Below are 19,487 nucleotides of genomic sequence, written 5' to 3' on the forward strand. Positions count from 1 at the left end.
GCAATAATGGTTGCGCATTACTCAGTTCAAGAAACTCATTGGAAAATAACTCCTCTGACCCCAGTGAAGAAGGGGCACCGGTGGTGGAGGAAGTGTTACGTGGGGTGGCCATAGCAGTGGAGGATGAGGAGGATGTTGTGGTAAAGTTAGAAACGGTAGAGGATGGGGTGTGCTGTGTAAGCCAGTCAACTACCTCTTCAGCATTTTGGGAGTTCAGGGTCATTGGCTTTTTAAAACTGGGAAATTTGCTAGGGCCACAGGATTGCATAGCAGCACGGCCCCTAGCACGGCCTCTGCGTGGCGGCCTGCCTTTGCCTGGCATTATTTTTAAAAAAACAACAACAACAACAAAAACTCAGTTGGTTTTTCTGGAAACGATAATACACACAGCTAGATGGCGGGTTGAAGAAAACACTGTGCAAATAATGCCTACAAAGTCAACGTATACACTACTACAGCGGTGGATACGGATTACGTAAAATATATGAATGCTGCTTGAAAAAAAGTAACTCAAGTGGTTTTTCTAGAGACGATAATATTATCAATATTTAGACAAAATGTGAACAAGGTCACACAGCTCGATGGCGGGTTGAAGAAAACAGTGTGCAAATAATGCCTACAAGGTCAACGTATACACTACTACAGCGGTGGATACGGATTACGTAAAATATATGAATGCTGCTTGAAAAAAAGTAACTCAAGTGGTTTTTCTAGAGACGATAATATTATCAATATTTAGACAAAATGTGAACAAGCTCACACAGCTCGATGGCGGGTTGAAGAAAACAGTGTGTAAATAATGCCTACAAGGTCAACGTATACACTACTACAGCGGTGGATACGGATTACGTAAAATATATGAATGCTGCTTGAAAAAAAGTAACTCAAGTGGTTTTTCTAGAGACGATAATATTATCAATATTTAGACAAAATGTGAACAAGCTCACACAGCTCGATGGCGGGTTGAAGAAAACACTGTGCAAATAATGCCTACAAGGTCAACGTATACACTACTACAGCGGTGGATACGGATTACGTAAAATATATGAATGCTGCTTGAAAAAAAGTAACTCAAGTGGTTTTTCTAGAGACGATAATATTATCAATATTTAGACAAAATGTGAACAAGCTCACACAGCTCGATGGCGGGTTGAAGAAAACAGTGTGCAAATAATGCCTACAAGGTCAACGTATACACTACTACAGCGGTGGATACGGATTACGTAAAATATATGAATGCTGCTTGAAAAAAAGTAACTCAAGTGGTTTTTCTAGAGACGATAATATTATCAATATTTAGACAAAATGTGAACAAGCTCACACAGCTCGATGGCGGGTTGAAGAAAACAGTGTGCAAATAATGCCTACAAGGTCAACGTATACACTACTACAGCGGTGGATACGGATTACGTAAAATATATGAATGCTGCTTGAAAAAAAGTAACTCAAGTGGTTTTTCTAGAGACGATAATATTATCAATATTTAGACAAAATGTGAACAAGCTCACACAGCTCGATGGCGGGTTGAAGAAAACAGTGTGCAAATAATGCCTACAAGGTCAACGTATACACTACTACAGCGGTGGATACGGATTACGTAAAATATATGAATGCTGCTTGAAAAAAAGTAACTCAAGTGGTTTTTCTAGAGACGATAATATTATCAATATTTAGACAAAATGTGAACAAGCTCACACAGCTCGATGGCGGGTTGAAGAAAACACTGTGCAAATAATGCCTACAAGGCCAACGTATACACTACTACAGCGGTGGATACGGATTACGTAAAATATATGAATGCTGCTTGAAAAAAGTGACTCCGGTGTTTTTTCTGGAGACGGTAATATTATGGATATTTAGACAGAATGGGAACAAGGTCACACAGCTCGATGGCGGGTTGAAGAAAACAGTGTGCAAATAATGCCTACAAGGCCAACGTATACACTACTACAGCGGTGGATACGGATTACGTAAAATATATGAATGCTGCTTGAAAAAAGTGACTCCGGTGTTTTTTCTGGAGACGGTAATATTATGGATATTTAGACAGAATGGGAACAAGGTCACACAGCTCGATGGCGGGTTGAAGAAAACAGTGTGCAAATAATGCCTACAAGGCCAACGTATACACTACTACAGCGGTGGATACGGATTACGTAAAATATATGAATGCTGCTTGAAAAAAGTGACTCCGGTGTTTTTTCTGGAGACGGTAATATTATGGATATTTAGACAGAATGGGAACAAGGTCACACAGCTCGATGGCGGGTTGAAGAAAACAGTGTGCAAATAATGCCTACAAGGCCAACGTATACACTACTACAGCGGTGGATACGGATTACGTAAAATATATTATGGCTGCTTGAAAAAAGTGACTCCGGTGTTTTTTCTGGAGACGGTAATATTATGGATATTTAGACAGAATGTGAACAAGGTCACACAGCTCGATGGCGGGTTGAAGAAAACAGTGTGCAAATAATGCCTACAGGGCAAATAATGCCTAAAAGGTCAACTTATACACTACTACAGCGGTAGTAAAATAAAAAAAAGTAAAATAAAAAAAAAATGAATATTAAAAAAAAAAAATTAAAGTTGGTGCTGCTGAACTACTAGGAGCAGCAGATTAGCACACCAGTCCCACTCCCCAACACTGCTAGACTAATAGCACTGGGCTCTTATAGTAGTAGTAGTAGTAGTAGTAGTAAAACAACAAAAAAATAAATAAAAGCAGTCCTTACAAGGACTACTGTTATTGCAGCAGTCAGCAGATGAGATCAGAAGCAGGACAGCTGCCCACTGCAGCTACATACAGAGCACTGCAGTAGAAGGTAGATTACTAGCCAGCAAAGCTACCTAAGCTTAAATGTCCCTCAAACCCCTGCAGACTTCTGTCCCTCCAATAACAGAGCAGTATCAAAACGATTACTAGCCAGCAAACTTTCAACTGTCCCTGAAATCACTAACAGGCAGCAGCTCTCTCCCTACACTATCTCTTCAGCACACACAGGCAGAGTGAAAAAACGCTGCAGGGCTTCGGTTTTTATAGGGAAGGGGAGTGGTCCAGGGGAGAGCTTCCTGATTGGCTGCCATGTACCTGCTGGTCTGGGGTGAGAGGGCAAAAAAAAGCGCCAACAATGGCGAACCCAAAATGGCGAACGTCGCGCGACGTTCGCGAACTTCCGGCGAGCGCGAACACCCGATGTTCGCGCGAACAAGTTCGCCGGCGAACAGTTCGCGACATCTCTAATGCTCAACATCAGGAGTACCTACAGTTGTCAAGACACCAGCAAATCCAAGGATAGGAGCAGTAAAATTCTACAAGACAAAAATATATAGCATATTTCACATTAGATCAGTATCACTGGGTATACTGCGTTGTACTAAATTGAAACAGTAATTTATTACACATAAAGCACGAACTATAGGAATTACCATTCTAAATAAACATTTCAGGGGTATACTCTCGGTTTAGTCCCCCATGACTCAACGTACCTAATCTCAATATCCATTGCATCTCCAATTTTTTAATAAATATATTCTGTCGCCTCCAAGTCTTAAAGGGCCTACACCATCAATTACTTGATATCTCAATTGACTCACTTTGTGTCTTGCTTCTGCAAAATGTGACGGAATAGGTAAATGATCATAATTACACCATATGTTGGATTTATGTAATCCGGTCCTTCACTTTCTGTGTTGTCTCACCAACATATGCTAATACACATGGACATTTTATTAAATAGATAACAAAAGTGAAATTACAAGTGTAATAATTTGTGATGTTAATTCTCTGTCCAGTATGTGGATGTGTAAACGATTGCCCTTTTGTAATATTATTACAATTGCCACAATTGAGACAAAGGAAAGTCCCCATTTTGGGGGGGTCCCAAAAATCTTTGTGTGCCCTTTGCTGTAGGTCTGCTTTTATTCTGCTTTTATTAATATGTCTCTAAGGTTCTTACCTCGCTGATACGCCATCATAGGAACTTCTACAAGGGCTGGTATATGTGGAGCACATGTTTGTAAAATGTGCCAGTGTTTTTGAATAATCTTACGTAAATTGTTGCTGGCTACAGAGAATTTACTCACAAAGGCAAGTCTATTTACACCTTTTTGTTTCGTCTGTTCGTTCTTTTCAAACTCCCTAACGTCCTGTACACAGGAATTTAGGAGCATTTTTGGATATCCCCTCTGTAAGAATCTCTGTCTCGTCTCCTCTGTTCTCTCTCGTTCATTTTCCATATCTGAAACTATACATTATTTTTCAATGTAGGGGGATGAAAACTAGTATAGTGTAACAAACTGTTACGATCTGTCTCTTTCTTATATAGATCAGTTTGGAGACAAGAATTATTTATCATGATCCATACATCTTAGAAATTAATCCTCATCTGATCATGTGTAACAGTGAATTTTATGGTGGGTACCACTGAATTTAGATGCTCACAAAAGGCCATCAGGCTCTCAACTGTGCCTGTCCATAACATGAAGATATCATCGATATATCTACAATACAATTGACAATACTGTAAGAAACCAGAATTTGTAAACACATATGTGCGTTCAAAATAATCCATATATAAATTTGCATATGTGGGAGCAACATTGCTCCCCATAGCGGTACCTTGTAACTGTAAAAAGAAATTATCCTAAAATAATAAATAGTTCTCTCTTAGAACAATATTCAACAAAGAAAGAAAATTTTTTTGGCTTCTTGTGAATATTCATCATTGAGATAGGGTAGAGTACAGGCAGTCCTCTGCTAGCCTAGATTCCCTATCACTGAGTTCCCTGCACTAAAGACAACAACAAGGGAAGCCTTGTAGGAAGCTACTTCCTTCTACCAATCCTCGGTGGAGCGACAACTGCTCTTTCTGCTAAAACCTCTCTGCCTCACTCTCCTAGAGAGTCTATTACAAAGTACTGACTAAACTAGCTGTTTCTCGTTGACGGGGTTGCCTGGTCCCCGACTTCAGCATCAAAGGTGTCTGGTCCCTTTAGGGTAAATAGCTTACTGGGGCCTATGGTGATCCCAGGCTCAATGGGAATCATCTAGCAGCAGCAGCACCAGGAGCCAAAGAGGAAGAGGCCACTCCCTGCAAAACACTAGATAGCAGTGTGACAGGAAGTGGTATTACACTCTTTGGCCTATAGCTGAGGTTGTTACACTTAAACTGTTGCAAGGGCTTTGCCCAATAACAAAGGATAAGAGAACTACATAAGAAAGGTAGGGGATTAACTCTATAGGGATAGGATATCCTATAGGTCCCTACAGATGGAAAAAAAACCTTTTGCCTTATTGTACTGTATATCACTGGTAAGGCATCATGTATGCAGGCCTTAAAAATATTAGTGAGCTGGAAATGAAATTGCTTTAAGACACATTAGGATATCCTCTTGGCCCGGAAAAATATAAAGGTCAACAGTAATCTACGGGGCCATGGACAGTTTTGTTGATGTAAGTGAATAGTTGTCTGTGCAATGTCATCTCTTATGACATAATGATCACCTTTCAGAATAAACTTTAATTTAGTCAAGGAGGGATTATGTCAAACAAAAGTAAATGCTTTTTGTGATGTAGCAACTTGGGAAGTGTGGTTGATACGTTGCCACAAAACAACTACTTTCTAAACTAATGTCTATTGGTCTTGGTGTCATGTTTGGCACCCTAACTCCAGAACCAATGCTAGGCTCCCTGGTTTCGGCTCTTGCTTCTGCCTTTAACAGCCGCCTTTCACCTTGGGAGGAGCCCTCAGCTAATTGGATGCCACCAGGTCTTACTAAGAGAGGAGCAAAGCTAAAGGTTCTGGATGAGCAAAGGGGCACAATTGTTTCACCAAGGATACTGGATGGAAGACAATACAGCTTGGAAGACAGACCAGACAATGCAGCGTGGACGGGCAGGCTGGGCCAGCACAAGCACAGTTAAGAATGGTCAGACAGGCTGGAATCAGAATAGTGTAGAATAGGCAAGGGTCAGCTTGGAGAGGTCAGAATAAAGAGGCAGGCAATGGTCAGATTGGAGAGTTCAAAATAAACAGCCAGGCAAGGGTCAGGATACAGTGTTCAGAATATTCAGGTAAGGCAAGGGTCAATAACCAGAAGATCAACAGTATTCACATAGAAATAGCTCCCAGGAACCAACAAATAGAACTTAACAACTTCCATGAGTTTTCATTCAAAGCCCCTTTAAAGACATTGAATTTCGAGCCCTGCCGGAGACACTGCTGGCGTTCCAGTCGGCCACTAGACCACCAGGGTAAGCAGCAGTCCTTACAAAGTCTACTTGGACATGGATAGGAAATTAACTAAAGGACAATATCCAGAGGGTGGTTGTCAATAGTACATTTTCTAATATGAGTAGGGTTATTATTGGGGTCCATAGGGCTTTGTATTGGGTCTAATTTTCTTTGTTCATTAATCACTTTAGGGTGGGCGTAAAAAATGTTTCATTGTTTACAGATAATGGGAAGCCTATTAATTCTATGCAGGATGTGGCATCAGTTCAGCAGGATCTTGATGAACTACCAATGAGCAGCCAAATGATAGATATAAGTTTATGCACTTGGGATGTAAAAATATACAAGCAACTAAATGGCTAAAAGCACTAATAAGGCCCCATCTACAATATGCAATGCAGTTTTGTTTTCCAGAGAATCCTATTGAATTAGAGTTTTCAAAGAGAGACTGATGAAGGGTATGGAAAGGTTCCATCATAATAATCAAATTTTTTTTAATGAGAGTTATGGAATTCTTTTCCTGAAGTGGTTGCAGTGACAGATACATTAGATAGATTCAAGAAGGGATTAGATGTTTTCATCAAGTAAGGAAATACAGGTTTACCTATGTAAGTTTTTAGCAAAAAGTTGATCCAGGGGCTGGAGTCAGGAAGGATTTTTTAGGTTTCAGATGATATATTTTGCCTTTCTCTTGATCATCTAGCAGTTAAGCCGATTTCTTTTGACCAAAAGGTTGCACGCAGTTGACGTGAGTTTTTTTCAACCTATATTACTATGTTACTATGTTTAACAGGAACACTTGCACACCAGTTGGTTTCATCTCAGATATATAAGAGACCTACTGTAATTTCCTCAGGAAGCTAAGACCTGGGGATGTGAATGAGCCGGAAACTCTGTGTTGTTATTTCACAAAAGAAGATGAAATGGTCGGAGCTCTTGCTGATACTGGCAGCACTGCAAGGTGAGGGGGAAGAAGCAACACAATAATATGGATATAGGGGAATTATCTCAGTTGTTTTTATTTCATAATCACAACAGTTTCAAAGTTATCTTAGATTTAGTTGAAATGATTAAACTAATCTGCCCTGTTTTTATGTATTTTATGTATTGTAGCTATGGCTACAATACTGATTTGCTTGTCTGTAGTATTTTGGTCTACTGAGGATTAGTGATGGGCAAAAAAATGGCCGAAAAAAATTGCGAAACGCCCGCAAAAATTCACCCGGGGTCAAAAAAAAAATTGGAAAAACGGATGCCGGCGTCAAAAAACGAGACGCCGGCGCCGTTTTGCTAATTTTTTGCCGTTTCACGAACGGCGCAAATTCGCCCATCACTGCTGAGGATTGATATAAATAAATGCCTGACTTATATGTGCACTTCAGCGTCTCTCTCACAGAACATAGAAGTATCCCAGATCCCTGAAGTGAATGTCATAGAGGGCAGCACAGCCAACCTAGAGTGTAGCTACAACATGAGCAACTTGGATCTACCCACTGGCGGGTACAAATGGTACAGACATGGACTGCGTGGGATTGATATCTTTAAAGTTGATTATTTTATGGACAGAATTACAAAAGTCAGTTCAGACGAATTCCTAAACAAGACATCAGCCAGCATACAGCTGCACAATGTAACAGTCACAGACAGCGGAACATATTTCTGTGAAGTGGAGTTTTCTGGCCAGAAACAAATTAAAGGACACGGTAAAGGAACTTTCCTCAATGTGACAGGTGAGGGTGTTTTATTTATATTAATTTATATGTATTATTTATAACAGCATTGTATTTCAGTAAAGGTTCATTTTTAATATATATATATATATTACGTAATAATAATAGTAGGGGAGAGTTATCAAAACAGAGCTGAGTTGCATTTGTTACTTTTTAACAAAATAGAATCTTACTGGGCAGCTAACTGTAGTCTTAGCCTTACTTATATCAGGAGACTTCTGCCACACTATTCTTCACTGATACACTTTGGTGCCCCAGAACTTTCTGCTGTGGCAGCATCAAAAACTCACTCCTATTTAGAGATGAGATGTAGCGTAAAATAGGAGGCAAAAATCATAGTCTAGGTCAGAACAGACAGCAAGAACCATAATCAAGGACTGGCAAGGGTTAATAACCAGCAATAACACAATAACCAGAAAAAAGTAGTAACCCAATAACAGTCACAATCAGGTTCTGACAAAGGAAAATGAAGCTTGGCAATGGAGAAAACACAGAAAACAGAAATTAAAGTGGAACTAGGACCAAGGAGGAAGGACATGAGATTACAGTATAAAACAACCAATAGCATGTCTACTGGCAAATGTATCACCAGCAATATTGTTTAATTGCATGTGATGTTGACGTTGAATCAAGGTTGAGCTGGCACACTGGAGTATCAGTAAAATCCCAGTGCATACTTCTTGAGGCTGTTCATGTCTTTTAGAAGGAAACCAAAAAGTTAACTCTGCATTCCATTGTGGTGGCAGATGTGCCCTTATGTGTTTGGTGGGCCCCTGGTGTGAGGTTCTGTGGCGGGACCCTGGTACCCAAGTCTGATATTGCATTTAATATAAGAGCATATATTTTGCCTGGAGAGTGGAGAGGAGCCTGACCAATGGGGTGCCTAACAGAAACATTGTTTTTATATACTATTTTCACATATGTTAGAAATAAATAATGGTTTCTCAGTGCTCATAATTATAGAGCAGTGATAATTGGTAGAAACAGAAGTCCCCTGTTTGACCTAAATAGTGTAGTGTCCAATTTTAATCAGTCTAAAAGAACCTCTAATAGAGGAATTAACAATCTCCATTTATCACAAAACCAACCCTCAATCAAATGTGTAAAGTGCTCGTGCTTAGGGTCCACAACCCAGAAAGAACGATACTACTCAATTTAATTGCTTAGAATACATTATTTATAACCATAAACACAATTAATTAAAACCCAATCAATTGTAGTTCATAAATTCATAAATAAATAGACATAAATTACTAAAGTGCTATACGTGGATTTTTTAAGTTGATAACAGATCCCAAACAATTCCAAAATTAATTAGAGTAAAACATCATTCAATTACTTAAATATAGTGACCATTGAATTAATTAGAAATTGATTGATATAAAGTGCTGGTGCGGAGATAAAATTAAAAAGGATTCCTCAAAGAAGTTAAAAATTGTAATAGGACATGATTGATCTGGATTCCAGAATTAAAGAAATTATTGAAAGGGTTAAAAAAGGCCACTTGCTCTGGTTCAGGAAAAGAGAAAAAAATTGGAAAATAGGAGAATGGTGGAGTTGTCCCAAAAAGCTACTGCCTATTATTTTCTAGATCCCTAGGACACCACAAAGATGGAGGCAGGCAGGGTAACCGTGGCTGTGGTCTCAATATTACATTAGCCCTACATTTAAAACTAACTAAACCTAAAAAACCACAAACCAACGGCCCCATGGAATAGAAATTAGATTGCAATGGAGAAGAGAAAGAGAACCGAGCAGGCAGCGTCTAATTGCCACCTATTAGTAGATCTATAGTAGAGTCAAAGCGTTTTTACAATAGGAATAGAAAGGTTTAGTGCCAAAATCGATTTCAAATCAAAGAGTTCCCACAACACCAACGCGTTTCACTATATCAGCTTTATCAAGGCGTATGGCGGTCGCTTTGTGAATCTGTGATTTAAAGCACTTCCGCATGTGACGTCATCGCGATCTCGCGAGACCTGCGTCTTCTATTATTAGGATCGGGGAACATAGTCCTAGACGCAGGTTACGTTTGATGCGTAACCGAATCCGAATCCTAATTTGCATATGCAAATTATGGGCGGGGAGGGAAATCGCGCGACTCTTTGTCACAAAACAAGGAAGTAAAAAATATTTCCCATTCGGATTCAAATCTGAAAAATTTGTACGATTCGAATTTTCGGTCAATTTTATAGAGTCTTTTCCCAACTTGACTTTTTCTAGTTATTTTATTGATAAATAAGGTAAAATCATGGATGGGAGTTTGGTTTAATAAAAGATGAGATACATTTGAGTTTTAGTAAAAATCCCCCTTTGTGTTGCACAACCTGCCAAAAGCTTTTGGGGATGTTCTTGAGGATCTTGAGTTGATTAAACTAATATTTCTGCCTTGTTTTTTTATGTTTCTCTATGGATACAATCCTGACTTATTTCCTGCTGAATATTTATATATAGTAAATGAATGCCTGACTTGTATGTGCACTTCAGCTTCTCTCTCACAGAACATAGAAGTATCCCAGATCCCTGAAGTGAATGTCATAGAGGGCAGCACAGCCAACCTAGAGTGTAGCTACAACATGAGCAACTTGGATCTACCCATTGGCTGGTACAGATGGTACAAATATGATCTGCATGGGGTTGATATCTTTGAAGTTGATTATTTTATGGACAGAATTACAAAAGTCAGTTCAGACGAATTTCTAAACAAGAGATCAGCCAGCATACAGCTGCACAATGTAACAGTCACAGACAGCGGAATGTATTTATGTGAAGTGGAGTTTTCTGGCCAGAAACAAATTAAAGGACACGGTAAAGGAACTTTCCTCAGTGTGACAGGTGAGGGTGTTTTATTTATATTAATTCATATGTATTATTTATAACAGCATTTTATTTAAGTAAAGGTTCATTTTTTAATATATATATATATATATATATATATATATATATATATATATATATATATATATATATATATATATATATATATATATATATAAATATATATACACACACACAAATACAAGAGTCCTCTGCACTCAACCCATTATCAATATATTTAAGACAGAGACATTTTGTGCATACTGCTACTGAAAAATGCCTTACCCTTTAAACAAAACAGGGATTGTTTGTCCATATATTGCAATATATTTAAGCTGGCCAACTACATCAAAGTCATCCCATATCTGGCCAGTCCTATGCTCAGTTTTCATCTGATTCATTAAGAATTTTATTCATTATACATTTTACATAGGGACTAAGTTTTACCTGCAACTTACTAGCTGCTTTCAAAGTCAAACTCTCAAACTTGGCTGCCCTTTTATAAGCCACCAGTGGGATCACCTGACTATAGTTGGGAAGGGTGGGAGCTATATATATATATATATATATATATATATATATATATATATATATATATATATATATAGTATCGATCCATGGGGAAGTCAGCACTCACGTAACATGGTATAAACGTGCCTGGGTGTAGTGTCCAAAATATTTAGAATTACAATTCAACAGAGAAGGTCCGCACTCTCAGGTCTTAAAAATCAAAAATGGTTTATTTTAAAAAAGACTAACGTTTCGGCCTCTCCGAGGCCTTTCTCAAAGTACAGACAGGTATACAATGAAGGCCTTAAGTACCCTAAATGGCGGGAAAGGCTAATTGGCTGACAGCATCATCATCATCATCATCATCACTATGCGTCAAGTACTATAGTTGTTAAGATTCACATATATAACACATTAAAATTCAAAACACTTTTATGTTAAAACCCCAATTCAACTGAATAAGGAAATAAAAACATACTATGTAACAGTATTATTTGTAGCTTTTTGTTTTACAACGCACAGTCAACCTGGCTGTATTGTTAAGGTTACATAGTAAAATATTCGAGTGTAGATGAAAGGTCTGAATATCAAAATGCCACAAATGCAATATATAAGGATACATAGAAAAACATAAAACAGGAAACATAAAGCCTAGAACATGTCGATGGTCATGATCCCTCAAACAACTCAGATGTCAGTGCTATATCTTAACTAATGGTGCACAGGCCCTCCCCTTGTCAGTATACTACAAATTAACCCATTAGTAATATGTCATTATTGTACTGTGTAGGTATTTATAGGAACACCCATCTTCCCACCGGTGATAGTGTTTTATTCATTATACATTTTACAAAGGGACTAAGTTTTACCTGCAACTTACTTGCTGCTTTCAAAGTCAAACTCTCAAACTTGGCTGCCCTTTTATTAGACACCAGTGGGATCACCTGACTATAGTTGGGAAGGGTGGGAGCTATATATATATATATATATATATATATATATATATATATATATATATATATATATATATATAGATATATATATATATAGATATATATATACCAATATTTCATAGACCAGCACTCCCTTTGATGTGAAACAGAAAATCATTTATTGCATCTTTTCTCCTGGAGAAAAGATGCAATAAATGATTTTCTGTTTCACATCAAAGGGAGTGCTGGTCTATGAAATATTGGTGTATACAAGACTTACCGTGCACCCCAGCTTGTTTCAAGATTGATTTTGGAGTGCGGATACTCATTTGGAAGATATATATATATATATATATATATATATAGATAGATAGATAGATAGATAGATAGATAGATAGATATAGATATATTACTTTATAATCACAGTAGGGGAGAGATATCAAAACCGAGCTGAATTGCATTTGTTACTTTCCAACAAAAGATAATCTTAGTGGGCAGCTAACTGTAGTCTTAGCCTTCCTTAAAGCAGGAGACTTCTGCCACATTATTCTTCACTGATACACTTTGGTGCCCCAGAACTTTCTGCTGTGGCAGCATCAAAAATTCACTCCTATTTAGAGATGAGATGTAGCGTAAAATAGGAGACAGCAAGAACCATAATCAAGGACTGGCAAGGGTTAATAACCAGCAATAACACAATAACCAGAAAAAAGTAGTAACCCAATAACAGGCACAATCAGGTTCTGACAAAGTAACATTAAGCTTGGCAATGGAGAAAACACAGAAAACAGAAATTAAAGTGGAACTAGGACCAAGGAGGAAGGAAATGAGATTACAGTATAAAAAAAACAATAGCATGCCTACTGGCATACGTAGCGCTAGCAATATTGTATAATTGCATGGGATGTTGTCGTTGAATCGGGGTTGAGCTGGCACACTGGAGTATCAGTAAAATCCCAGTGCATACTTCTTGAAGCTGTTCATGTCTTTTAGAAGGAAACCAAAAAGTTAACTCTGCATTCCATTGTGGTGGCAGATGTGCCCTTATGTGTTTGGTGGGCCCCTGGTTTGAGGTTCTGTGGTGGGACCCTGGTACCCAAGTCTGATATTGCATTTAACATAAGAGCATATATTTTGCCAGGAGAGTGGAGAGCCTGACCAATGGGGTACCTAACAGAAACATTTTTTTTCTGTAATATTTTCACATATGTTAGAAATAAATAATGGTTTCTCAGTGTTATAATTATAGAGCAGTGATAATTGGTAGAAACAGAAGTCCCCCGTTTGACCTAAATAGTGTAGTGTCCAATTTTAATCAGTCTAAAAGAACCTCTAATAGAGGAATTAACTCTCCACTTATCACCAAACCAACCCTCAATCAAATGTGTAAAGTGCACGTGCTTAGGGTCCACAACCCAGAAAGAACGATACTACTCAATTTAATTGCTTAGAATAAATTATTTATAACCATAAACACAATTAATTAAAACCCAATTAATTGTAGTTCATAAATTCATAAATAAATAGATATAAATTACTAAAGTGCTATATGTGGATTTTTTAAGTTGATTACAGATCCAAATCAATTCTAAAATGAATTAGAGTAAAACATCATTCAATTACTTAAATATAGTGACCATTGAATTAATTAGAAATTGATTGATATAAATTGCTGGGGCGGAGATAAAATTAAAAAGGATTCCTCAAAGAAGTTAAAAATTGCAATAGGACATGATTGAGCTTCTCTATGTTTAGTACGGTATATCTTCTTGAGAATATATATATATATGTAGTTCAAATTTGAGGTATGTTTTTGTATGTTAACAAATGGCTAATTCCAAGCAACTTTTCAATTGGTCTTCATTTTTTCCTTTTTATAGTTTTTTTTTATAGTTTTATTAATTATTTGCCTTCTTTTTCTGCATCTTTCCAGCTATTAAATGGGGGTCACTAATGCCACCTAAAAAGATATGTTCTGTAAGGCTACACATGTATTTTTATTGTTACTTTTAATTACTCATCTTTCTAATCAGGCCTCTCCTTTTCTTATTCTAGTCTCTTATTCAAATCAATGCATGGTTGCTAGGATACAAGACCCTAGTAAACAAAAAAAAAACTCTGAAAAAGAATCTAAATAACTCAGAAACCACAAATTGTAAAAAATGAAAACCAATTACAAATTGTCTCAGAATATCAATCTCTACAGCATAGTAAAAGTTAAATTAAAGATGAACAACCCCTTTAAGTAAAGTTCTGCCATCAGGTGTTACCTTTATGTTAATATAATAAAGAAATTGCACTTCTCCATAATTTATATGAAATTAAACGTATTTGAATAGTTTTCCATGTTGACTCCGCCCCCTCTCTTTTACAGCCAGTACTTCATGCAGATACTTTACCATTTATCATTGTGTTGGAGCAGTCGCCCTGGGTTTACTCATGTCATTTGCACTTTATCTGAACTGCAAACAACATAATCAGGTCAGTAATTACAACTGTCTGTCTGTGTAAAGAAAGATCTCAACTCAGCTTGATTTGATTTTGATCTACAAGTTCACAGAATAAAAGTATAGGATCCTTTTGTTGAGATAATCTCTTTAATAATGTAATAAAATCATAAATACACAATGTGGCATAACATGTAGGGGCAGATTTATCAAAGGTCGAGTTGAATTTTCAAAATGATAAATATTCGAATTTGAGCTTTTTTTTGTGTACTTAGACTAGGGAATAGTCCAAATTCGATTTGAATTTGAAAAAAAATGTAAAATTGTAATATCGAAATTTATCATGTACTGTCTCTTCGACTTTGACCATTCGCCTTAAAACCTGCCAAATTGCTGTTTTAGCCTATGGGGGACCTCATAGAACCTATTTGGAGTCAATTGGTGGACTTTGAAAAATCAATGGGTTTTTTTTGGGGAAAAAATACAGACCTATTTGATCAAAAACTGCCCTATTCGACCCCAAAAAAAACGTAGATTTAATTTCGGTTGGTCTTTTTGAATTCGGATTTCAAAGTTTTTTCAAATTCGACCCTTGATAAATATGCCCCGTAATGTTCTGACATTCTAGTCTTCCAGTATTATCCTGCATCCCCAGGTACATGATTACATGGCCTTCATGTGATGCATGAATTAATAAAAGAGATGTGACCCCCATGTGTGACCCCAATTTGAAAACTGGAAAAAGTCAAAAGAAAAATAATTAAAAAAACTATAAAAAATAAATAATGAGGACCAATTTGAAAAGTTTCTTAGAATGTGCCAATCTATAACATATTAAAATTTAACATAAAGGTGAACCACCCTTTTAAACATAAGAAAGAGCATACAGAAAAGATTTATTCCTAAGTCCATCAGTTTTCAACCGAAATATATTATCTTTGGTTGTGTGACAGTTTATTGACCAGAATGGAAAACCATGATAAGTGTCTGCATAGGGTTATCAATTTGACCAGTAACTGTTCCAGCACAAACTTCTGCATAACAATCTGATACTGTGGTGCAGTTTGGCCACCTGTGTTTGATCATCAGGACCGGAACTAGGGGTAAGCAGAGTAGGCACGTGCCTAGGGTGCAAATCTGAGGGGGCGCCAGGCACGTACCTGCTCTGTCGCCTACCCCATGTCCGGTCCTGTGTCTCCCTGGCTGCCACTGTTAATTTCCGTTTAAATGTGGTTGCGCACATGCGCGTAGATTCGCGCATGCGCAGTGGCGCGTAGTTTTGCGCATACGCGATTGAGCCCACACTAAGCCGGCGCCGTGGCCGGCCAGGTTGCCTAGGGCGCCTGGCCGGGTTGGCCCGGCTCTGTTGATCATATAATACAGACCATAAATTTGGCTGAACTTTAATCTTGTACAGCTTAATCTGACAAATAAAGGTTAATTCCTCTTATTCTGTATTGTTATCATTATTATCAGGTTATTAAAGGAGAAGAAATAAATTGTGCCTACAAGAAGCAGAGATGTACAGACAAGGATCCCACTGACTGTTGTACAGAACAACATGGAGAGGAAAGTCTATACAGCATTGTTAATAATTGTTAAGGGACCTTAAAAACACAACATGCAGGAGGGAATATGCTGATTTCTAAAGACAATTACACAATTGTAAGAAATAACATTCATGTTTCCACCAAAAGCGCTTCTGCAAATAGGGTTTAAGAAATGAGCTCTTGTAAATCTTCATAGAGATTATTTTTATGCACTGTTTTATGTTGTTAAATAATGCTTTGATTGATGTTTTCTTTTTTGTGTAAACCCTCTCAACTTTCCAAGAATTGAATATTGCTATAGCCTTTTATTATAAAACTGTATGGTTTATATTGACTTTCTTTTACCCATTAAAACTATGTTTTCCAGGGTGCTTAATTTATTTTAAACTATGTCTTCTCATGTTCAGGGCTCTGGAGATTGTAGAGCTTTGGGTGGGATGACATTTTCATTCCTAGATCCACTACCAGGGACATGACTTCAGAGGAAGTAGACCCTGCAGTTGGTTTCACTTTATTTTGAGGGATCTTGTCAATTTAGCAATATTTTGGGGTCTTAACTTGAATTTGTTGTGGCAATCAGCAACATTTCACCATGGTCCACTACAGTCCTCATGATTGACCTTCACGTTCTTTATGCTCTCTCTGAGACTAGGTTTCATTGTGTGTGCACAGCACAGAACTGAAAGCCATTAAAGGGAAACAATACCCCCAAAATGAATATTTAAGCAACAGATAGTGGCATATTAAAAGAATTAAAAGAATACTTCGAAATTTGACCATCGAATATAATCCTCCAACTTTCGAAGTCGGAGGATTTTATTCATCGTACGATCATATTCTGATCGTAGTACGATTGTATGATCATACTACGATCGTACTTCGAATCGCACGATTCGAACGATTTTATGGTACGATCGTACAATTTTCCTTCGAATATAAAAAACGTTGAAAATTGCCCTGGAAGGTCCCCATAGGCTTAAGGTTTAAGTTGGCGAAGTATTGAAGTCAAAGTTTTTTTTAAATAGACAGTACTTTGATTATCGAATGGTCGAATAGTCGAACGATTTTTACTTTGAATCGAAGTCAAAGTAAATTCGAAGTTGTAGTATTCTATTCGATGGTCGAAGTATCCAAAAAATTACTTCGAAATTCAAATTTATTAACTTCAAAAATTCCCTCGAATTCACTTCGACCCTTGATAAATCTGCCCCTAACTGTAACTGGAAGAAGTGTGGGAAAAGATAAAACTCTCTCTGTTTATTGGCTCATGTTACCTAACAAGTATGGTTTGTTTGGTTTGTTTGTATGCACCGTGAATCCTACGATTCAAAGTAGGCGGCCCTTATTTTTTAAAATGGCAGGTTCTATTTATGATTATCCAATGGCACACACTACTAAAAAGTAATGGTCACGGACTCAGGCATTTATGATGCGTTGCACCCGAGAAACTGTACGTGTCTTCTTAGGTTCGGCCCTTCCCTGAGAAACCCAGAAACCTTGTTCCTTTGGGGATAGCAAGAGTTTAGACAGGCAGGCAACAGGCATCATTGTTGTGAACCTGGCATCACTGCTGGAACCACTGTGGATGAAGCTTCATCTTTTGGTACAGTGGTTGGCCTAGGAGTAGCAGGCCTAGGAATGGTATTTTGGTTCCTACGCATAGCACTTCCCCTCCCTCTTGGCAGAACACGACGGTCCTGCACTGAATGGCTGCATCCTCACTAGAGCTTACCCCCTGTGGTGGCTGAGAAATAGAGAGAGCCTTCAGTGGAATGGGTAGGCTTTGGATGGTGGGTGGCAACACTGAGGACAGGTGAGAAGGGTATGCGGGTGCAGGAGCAGAGTCTCTTGACACAGAAGACAGTCCATCAGTATCGGTGGCAATGGATCTGGTCTTGATGCCCTTTTTGGGGTCAGCATACAGCACGTATGGACCCAACCAGCACTCGTGGAAACAATACGGGCACGAGGAGTGGAAATTACAGGTCTCAGTAGATAGTTCACGGGTGCAGTGCCCACAGTAAGGAACAACTATCTGGTTGAAATGGACATTTAGCTTTTCTCCATATGTCCCGGCCCAAATATATCTGAGGCCAAAGTCTACATCTTTTATATCAGCGTCAGAGAAAAGAAGAGTCCAGTCTGGCCCTCTTCTTCCTCCCAACCCTCCCAGGCAAGGGAAATCTCACTTTAGTTATGGCACAGGCTAGTGACTTTGGGAAATCGAACCTCCTAGCCCGAACCCACGGCCCTTAGATACCATGAAAAATTCTAACAATTCGTAGAAAAGACGTGCAGGCGGCCTTTTGCCTATTGGTCCACCGCCTATCACCAAAATTTAAAGAAACAGTGCACAAAAGCACAAAACATAGCCTGGTATTACGGGAGTGGGCCCCACATTGGGCGCCAAAATGTAACGCTTTCTTGGGCTATCTTGCCAATGAGGAGTTAAGGGTGTCCAGCTAGTGGAGTGAGCATGGGTTACATGTGAATCTACAAACAGGGCAGAGCCTTCGCCAAATGGAAGCATCCCCTTTAAGATGTTGTAAAACTACAACCCACAGGTTAATAAGTGCAAAGGTAGATAAATTGGATGCCAGGAGGTTCTTGGATGGTGAAATAAGTGAACAGGTTTATTATGCAGAGCAAATATCCCCAGGTTTACTCACAAGTACTTGTAGGATACAGCAGATGGAATCACAGTGGACAGAGTAATGATCACAGTCAGGTAGATGAAACTCCTTAAGATATCAGATATACACAGCAGGTGTACATCAATTCTTACAAGTCAGATGTTGCCAGTGTGGGGACCGGGATCAATCAGGTAGGGTACAGGCAGTCCTCTGCTAGCCTAGATTCCCTATCACTGAGTTCCCTGCACTAAAGGCAACAACAAGGGAAGCCTCGTAGGAAGCTACTTCCTTCTACCAATCCTCGGTGGAGCGACAACTGTTCTTTCTGCTAAAACCTCTCTGCCTCACTCTCCTAGAGAGTCTATTACAAAGTACTGACTAAGCTAGCTGTTCCTCGTTCACGGGTTTGCCTGGTCCCCGACTTCAGCACCAAAGCTGTCAGGTCCCTTTGGGGGTAAATAGCTTACTGGGGCCTATGGTGATCCCAGGCTCAATGGGAATCACCTAGCAGCAGCAGCACCAGGAGCCAAAGAGGAAGAGGCCACTCCCTGCACAACACTTTATAGCAGTGTGGCAGGGGAGTGTCATTACACTCTTTGGCCTATAGCTGAGGTCGTTACACTTAAACT

General features: G+C 38.5%; 1 protein-coding gene across 1 annotated transcript; it reads left to right on the forward strand.

Moving 5' to 3' along the window:
• The first annotated feature begins 7,118 nt into the window (after nt 1-7,118).
• On the forward strand, nt 7,119-16,591 carry LOC121403161. Its single transcript, XM_041591062.1, has 5 exons — nt 7,119-7,200; nt 7,622-7,969; nt 10,457-10,804; nt 14,603-14,709; nt 16,152-16,591. The coding sequence occupies exons 1-5, from the start codon at nt 7,119-7,121 to the stop codon at nt 16,275-16,277; spliced, it is 1,011 nt and encodes a 336-aa protein (XP_041446996.1). The 3' UTR covers nt 16,278-16,591.
• Nucleotides 16,592-19,487: the final 2,896 nt, after the last annotated feature.

This window comes from Xenopus laevis, chromosome 4L (genome assembly GCF_017654675.1).
Source record: "Xenopus laevis strain J_2021 chromosome 4L, Xenopus_laevis_v10.1, whole genome shotgun sequence".
Classification (NCBI taxonomy): domain Eukaryota; kingdom Metazoa; phylum Chordata; class Amphibia; order Anura; family Pipidae; genus Xenopus; species Xenopus laevis.

What these genes read in the sequence shown, in the direction of transcription:
- LOC121403161 (XM_041591062.1), top strand. Translation starts at nt 7,119, where the DNA reads ATGAGCCGGAAACTCTGTGTTGTTATTTCACAAAAGAAGATGAAATGG. An exon ending in AACTTTCCTCAATGTGACAG is followed by an intron (nt 7,970 to 10,456) that starts GTGAGGGTGTTT and finishes TGTGCACTTCAG; the next exon opens with CTTCTCTCTCACAGAACATA. An exon ending in AACTTTCCTCAGTGTGACAG is followed by an intron (nt 10,805 to 14,602) that starts GTGAGGGTGTTT and finishes TCTCTTTTACAG; the next exon opens with CCAGTACTTCATGCAGATAC.